Source organism: Paramormyrops kingsleyae, chromosome 5, assembly GCF_048594095.1.
Source record: "Paramormyrops kingsleyae isolate MSU_618 chromosome 5, PKINGS_0.4, whole genome shotgun sequence".
Lineage (NCBI taxonomy): Eukaryota > Metazoa > Chordata > Actinopteri > Osteoglossiformes > Mormyridae > Paramormyrops > Paramormyrops kingsleyae.
Genome location: NC_132801.1, coordinates 6,271,893 through 6,279,399, shown reverse-complemented (window position 1 = coordinate 6,279,399; position 7,507 = coordinate 6,271,893). Strand labels below are relative to the sequence as shown.

General features: G+C 42.1%; 2 gene segments (V, D, J or C); both read right to left on the bottom strand.

Moving 5' to 3' along the window:
• Positions 1 to 1,253: 1,253 nt before the first annotated feature.
• Positions 1,254 to 3,350, bottom strand: LOC111843081 (Ig heavy chain C region-like). The segment is given in 4 exon segments: positions 1,254 to 1,594; positions 1,724 to 2,020; positions 2,814 to 3,104; positions 3,233 to 3,350. Coding segments are annotated over 4 exon segments (1,047 nt in total).
• Positions 3,351 to 4,075: 725 nt separating this feature from the next.
• LOC140590960 (immunoglobulin heavy variable 1-69-2-like) lies at positions 4,076 to 7,243 on the bottom strand. The segment is given in 3 exon segments: positions 4,076 to 4,515; positions 5,597 to 5,747; positions 7,213 to 7,243. Coding segments are annotated over 3 exon segments (396 nt in total).
• Positions 7,244 to 7,507: the final 264 nt, after the last annotated feature.

Here is a 7,507-nt window from a genome sequence, read left to right as displayed (position 1 = left end):
CAAAATGTATTTTTTACAAGTGTAACATATATGCTGACAGAGCATACAGTATGTATATCAGCTGATTCCAGCTGAACTTCAACCTCATGCAAATATCTGTGTATATTGCAGGTTCGAATCCCCCACCAGCAAGTCACCACTGAGGTACCCTGAGCAAGGTACCGTCCCCAAGCACTGCTCCCCGGGAGCTGAATTAGCTGCCCCCTGCTATGTCACGAAAGTCACATATGGGTCAAATGCAGAGGACACATTTCGTTGTTGCGCACTGTGTGCTGTGGTGTGGTGACAATGACCACTGATCACTAAATTCTAAATTACTGACATGGGAGCATTAAAATGCTCCCTAAATATTACAATTAGGTTGATAGTAGCGCTAGAATGATCTCTGCCATGTAAACCTGAAAAACATAAATAATTACAGTGACACATTACTGGGTGGCCTTGTGCTGTGTCTAAGTGCATTTTTCCTCATTAAAAAATAAACAGAGCACTGTTTAATGGAATTAATGACTGACTCTAATCTCATATGCAGTTACTTTTATTAATATTTCTTAAGGAGATTCACAGTATTCCAGTGACAGGAGGTGCTTTAAAAGGACCTTCAGGGCATCTGAGATTTGCATCTCCAAGCAGTGAGACAATAAGCCGTAACACTGGGAGCAGACGAATGATGACATCATTATGGACAGAGACAGACACAGTGAACATCAGGAGGAGGAACATGTGGCTAAAATATGACAGAATGACATCACAGAAAACCATAAACAATGTTAACAGATATCAGACAAAATCTGCTCACTTTAATCTAAATAATCAGTTGTTCAGGATGTTTATCAAAAATATTATTTTCCAAATTTCAAAAAGCATATAGCATTTAAAAAACTCCAGGCAAAAGGCTAAGAAAAAAAATAAATCAGACTAATATTATATCCATTATTAGTCTGCTTTACAGTGATCTTATTGAATACTAATACTTCACTAATCTTGCTTTATAAACATGAGACAATAATTTTTCACATAGTACAACAACATAGGACAACATGGGAAAAAGACAAAATACAAAATACAGAAGGTGAGCAAAGCAGGGGTTTGTCATGCTGTGTGAACAAAACTATAAGTGTGGACTTCCTGAAAAAGCTGAAGATTAGAATGTCTAACGTAAAACTACACTGACCTTCCTGTGTCCACATGAGATAACAGTGACTATGCAGTGTAAGGAAACTCAGTGGCATCTTCAAATAATTGATTTTTATTCATACAGGACATTCCAGTGAATTACCCGTTGATTTTGACACAGTGTTTGATGCAGGTATCTCAGCTCCCTTTTGAGACACGTGTCTGGCGTTGCAGTTGTACTTGGTGCCTTTGTCCCAGTCCTCTTTTGAGACCCTAAACAGACTGGTGACAGAGTATTTATCCTCAGTCTTCAGTGGCTCTCCAGTAATACCCTCATACTTCCCCCCATTTACTTGCCACATGATATATATTTCCTTAGGATAGAAGCCTGTTACTAGGCAGAGTAGGAAGAATTCACTTTTTCTATCAAGGTCTTCAGGAGATGGTGTTTGGATGGAGACTGTAGGCATTGTCGTACCTGAAATCAGTTGTTAAAAACATATAGGTGAGTTTTCTTTGCATCTCTGAACTTCATCTTAAATAAAAATATTTCTATTTATGATTTTAACTGTGAAAGTGTATTGTGAAATATACCTTTTTGTCCAACACTGAGGGTCTTTGTGGTAGTAGGACCACCCTTCTGCTGTACACTGCACTTCACAGTCTTGCCACCTTCCCAGTCCTTCACTGCCAGTCAGGATGCTGCTGAAAGAATGAACTGTATTCTGTATCTTATTCGTGTCTGTTATCGGTTCATCATCCAGCATCCAGGTCACTTCAGCTTCTTTTACTGCCTCATCCTCTCCTGTGATGATGCATTCCAGCACAGCCCTGTTATCTATGAACATCTCTTTTACTCTTGGAGATTTCAGGGTCACATCCAAACTGGACATACTGGACAGGGCTGGGAGAGGAAGAGAGAGAAACGGAGGAACATATAAGACGAGCAGCAACAGGAGCCATGGAGGCCAGTTTCAAGTTCTCAGTCATTCAGCCAGACTGATCTTCAGACACTATTCATATCAATCAGAACCAGCTTCAAATCTTGAACAAAGACATTCTAAAGGTACTTTATTGGCAGAATACAATGGAAATAATCCTTGGGCTTGTAAAGATGGCAGAAATCCATATAGGATGTTTTTAGCCAACATTAAGCCATTAATTACAGTGACTACAGTCTCACACCTCTAGGTGTGATTCCTGTTCACGCTCTGTAAGTGTGCAGTTGTCATGCTTTGCCCGTGTCCGCATGGGTTTCCACTGGTTACTCAGGTTTTCTCCCACAGTCAGACACATGAGGTTGGGTGTAGTGGTGTCTCTAAATAGCCCTCAGTGTATATTAGTGTGTACTGACCCCCTGTGACCGGCCTGCATCCCACCCAGGCAGCTCCCTGTCATGTTCCCTCTACTTCCTATCATAGTCTCCAGGTTCACTGTAATCTTGTGAAGGTGATGATGGATGGATGGAGGGGAAGGTGGATGGAGAGATGGATGAATGGTGAATGAATGGTGAATGAAGGGATGGATGTCATATTTTTTACAAACATACATTATTTTAGTTAAAGCAGGTGAAGAAATAATATAATGAACTGGAATAAAGATGGAAATGTTGGCCTCTTATTTATGAATGGGTCTGCTGATGTTGTTGTGAGATCAGATGCTCACTGACAGTATCTGTGTGCTGTGAGCTCACTCACCTTTACTGATGGTCTTAGTGGTTTTATTAGTACTGTGCTGCACCTCACATGTGTACACAGTGTCACTCTCCCAGACGCTGCTGTCCAGTTTCAGCAAACTGCTGGCTGAGTACAGTCCTTTCTGTTCTTTCTCCGACTCCCAGGTCTGTCCTGAGATAGTTCTGTACCCAGCTTTCCATGTCACAGTGACGCTCTTGGGGTGGAAATCCTGAATGACACACATTAGAGCATCTACACGGCTCTCCCCGCTGGGCAGAGTCACAAGACTCACGGTTGGGGATGTTGGTGGAGCTAAAGGTAACAGAAATATAAAAAAGGCAAAATGTCAGTGACACTTCATATTTCAGTTATGGTTCACTGCAGAGATAAAGCTCCACAGGAAATCAGATAATCTCAGTTTGAAAACACAGCAATGTTACCTGGCTTGTCTATTCTCCCAGATCGCTCCTTTCCACTAGATTGGTGTTGTGCAGCATATTCGTAATGAGTTTGACCTCCCCAGTCTGCCACATTGACGCGGATCTCACTGACCACCATGCTGACTCTTTTGTCATTGACCAGTGAGTACTGATAAATGTCAGATGGCTTTTTACTGCTGCTGCCCTTCCAGCTAAAAGCTCCTACATCGATACTAACGTTCGTCTGATGTAGCCTGTAATAATATGATTTTTAATAGTAGGTTTCGTTTTTAGCTAAATCATATTTGCATCGCACTGTTTTAAAATCAAACTATAACTATACGATAATTTAGAATACAGGGGTAATGTAATGGAATGTACGGACTGGATTCTATTTCCCAAGTTCTCTCAGAGTAAAGTTTAATCTAAAGGGAAAATTACAGCATACAGCAACTCTGGATATAACGGACCAGGTCCCTTGAAGTTTGTTATAACTGTATTTTACTGGATTTTATTTACACAGCCCACAACATGTTTAAATTCATTTTCAAATCTGGTCAGCAGATGGATCTTTAGCTTTCCACAGAACAAAAAACAATGTAATGTTATGCAAAATAATTATTAAAGATGACAGCCAAGCATTATGTTGACAGCTATTAGTCTCTGATTGCAAAATCCACAGACTAGTTCACAAAAGCAGGTTTTCCTTTTTTCGTGAAATAGCAGAAGTGGACATGCCCAGTGCCATCTGATGCAGCCTAGCTGAACAATGTGATGATAAAAAGTGTTTGAATGTGACCATCACTGTTCATAAGTAATAAACCAAAAGGTGCTTTGCTGAATTATAGCAAAGTGTCATTTTTTGAAAGGCCCTAGATTTCTATCTGATAAGCTTATCCTGCAAATTTTATATCTCTAAGTCAGACCATTTGGGCTGCAAAAGGCAAAAATAAATAATTAAATAATAAGCTGCAAAAATAATGGATCCAGCAGCTACACACAATAGGGATCCAGCAGTTTTGCTGCTTTGACCCCTAAATACTAAGTTTATTAAATGCTCCTGTAGTTTTGTTTCCATATCCAGTCCAGGTTACATTACCTCAGCAATCTCATCAAATAATAAAGCTCTTGGGGTGGATTTCCCACCTCGTGCTTTTTGTGCAGCAGTCACACTGACTACACTCACTGAGCCTCGAGCACAGTAGTAAACAGCTGAGTCTCCCGTCTTCAGACTGACGGCCTCTAAATACTGTGTGTTACTGGCAACATCCTCAGTCAGGATGAACTGCCCCCCTTGGATCATCCTGCAGTGTTGGGGGGGAGGCGGGCCGGGTTGCTGCGGTGGGCGGCGGCCCGTCCTGCCGGGGGACGGGCTGGGGGGGCTGGGGCTCCTCCGGTGTGTGGGGGGCCGTCCGCCGGGGGGGGGGGGTGGTGGTCCCGGTTGGTGGGGCCCTTCGGCCCTGGACCCGCCTGCCTCGGTGGGGGGGTTGCGGGTGGGGCTGGGGGGCTCGCCGCCCGTCATCCCTCTGCGGGCCTCCCTGTGCGGGGGTTGGCGCCCCCTTAGTCCCTCGCGGGCTCCCTCTCGGGTTGGGCGGGTGGTTGTCTCGGGGATGCGTGGCTGTGGGCCCTTGTGCCGGGGGGGCAGTAGGGTGGCCTCGGTTGCCTGGTTCTCCTGCCTTCGCCTTGGGCCTGGGGGGGGGGGGGGGGGGGGGTGCTGCCGCCTCCCCTGACGCCATTAAATGCCAGCACATCCAATGACAAATCAGGTCACACCTATACTTGCACATGCATACAAGAATGGTTGAGCGATCAATATCATTATTATTATTACTTTTTAGGGTATGTTATAGATTTAGGAATTAAAATATACATATATAACGGTACGATCACGTGTGTGTATGCTACATATATATAATACCGATTTGTCACATTATTAATTATTATTATCACTGATGTTGTTATAATTCTTGTTGTTTGATGAGTGTTATGCTTCTTATGCTTGTTTGTATTCTGTATTCCCCTATACTTAATTTTTTTTTCCATCCCACCTACATTATTAGTGTTATTATTTCTGTATACCTTTTTTTTTTTCTTTTTCTCTCTCCCCCTCTCCCCATGTTGATTGATGCCTGTTATTGTTATGCTTGTTGTTTCTGTACCCACCCTGTTTTTCTTTTTTTTTTTTTTTTTTTTTTTTTTTTTTCCTTTTTCCACGGTACTGGTGAGTTCGGAGCGGCCACACTCTTTGCTCTCAAATGTAATGTAAAATAAAGTTGTCCTCCGAAGAGGGGGGGTGGTGGTGGGCAATAAAAAAAAAAAAAAAAAAAAAAAGGATGAACTGCCCTTTCAGGGATTCTGCCAAAATCGGATCATTATTCCGGCCACTCAAGTGGTTCTCCTGCCTCTTGCCATACCCAGTGCATGTAGTAGCTTGTCATATCAAACCCAGAGATGGCGCAGGACAGCCTGAGCCGCTCCCCAGGTTTACGCACCTGGGCCAGCGGTTGATCCAACCTAATTTCCTCGCCGTATAATCCTGAGGATATGAACATTTAAATGTCAAATTAACTTCAGGCCAACAAGTAATTATTTTGTTATATTTCAACATGCACAATATAATCTCAAAGCCTTTCCTACCTTGTATGGACCCCAATATAAAAAATTTTCCAGTGAAAATTGTTGCAATTTTCGGTTTTAAAGGGTAAAGAAAAGCGTGGCTGGTAGCTCTCTCAAGTGCGAACCTTTGACATGCTGGTTTTAAAGCCCCAGAGCGATAAGTAACTTTGCATAATCCGTCCACTAGGGGTTTAAATACAAACCAAACGCGAGCCGCAGCAGGGATGTGGAGAATACGGATTGTGCTGAAGCAGACTGGGGTGACAATCAGGGATGGTTCTTAATGTCAAACTGTGGAATTTAACAGCAGGCACTTTCCTTGGGGGGACAGTGAGCAAGGTAAAAGTTGTTACTGGAGGGAGTGGGTACAGACAGTTAATGTTGGGCTGATTTGGTGCCTGCAGTTTGCTACACAATATGGACAAAAGTATTGGGACACCAGATTGCCCAACATCTCACTCTGAATCTAAGGGTATTAATATGAAGTTGACTAACCCTTAGTTCCTGTAGTATCCTGTACTCCTCTGGGAAGGCTTTCTGTTAGATGCTGGGACATTGCTGGTGGGATTTGCTGCCATTCAGGTTGGGTATTGATGTTGGGTGATCAGGTCCCTGTCTCTGAACTTGTGTGGCTTCCACTCTACATAAATAAATACAATAGATACTTGAATATCAATATTTGATTAAATATATTTTCCAGTCTATTTTGTCAAACTGTATTTTTTTTTTTATCTCTATTCTATTACTTTCAGTCATAGTGTCTATATGGAGCACAGTAGTACACAGCTGTGTCTTCAGTCTGCAGGCTCTTCCCCTGTAAGGACACTGTGCTGCTGGAGGTGTCTCTGGAGATGGTGAATTTATTCTTTAGTGAGTCCTTGTAATAAGTGTTCCCACTACCACAAACTTCACCAATCCACTCCAGTCCTTTCCCTGATGGCTGTTGAATGAAATCTGTACAGTAGCTGCTGTCAGTCACTGAGTATCCAGAGACTTTACAGGAGATGGTCAGAGACTCTCCTGATTTTACAGTCACTGAATCTGGTTGAGTGAGTTCAATATTGCAATGTGCACCTATAAAAAAAAAGATTATTAACTGATATGATTTTTAAAATATACTCTATAATGCAAAGAGTATGTAGAAATATAAGAAAACAAATATTGAAGTATGATTAAAAATCATCTATAAAGTATGGTGATCTTACATGAAAAGAAAGGCATTAAAAGTATCAGGACTCTCAGAGCTTCCATTGTAACACAAAGTGTTTGGCTGATTTGTATGTGAAGTCTGTGTGTTTAGAGGAACCTCATTTATATGAAGGGCAGGTGGGTGAATCCTCCCTGGGGGATTGAAGGAGCCTCTTAATAAATGCAGATGGTCATACTTGCCTCTGTAAGGAGCTCTGCTGCCCCCATATAGGGAAAAACTACAAAATTAAGAAACATTTTTCAAGAAATCCATCCATTCATCTTCCAGCTGCTTATCCTGCTCAGGGTCTCAGGGGGTCTGGAGCCCATCTCAGGTGGGGGTACGCCCTGGGCGGGGTGCTGGTCCATCTCAGGATTTTCCTGAAATCTTGATGAGATAAACAATTATGTCTGCTTGTAATAATTATATTTTTATTTACTTTTTTAAAAAACTTCACATTGAAATACTTTCAGAAAATTTTATAAGCATGT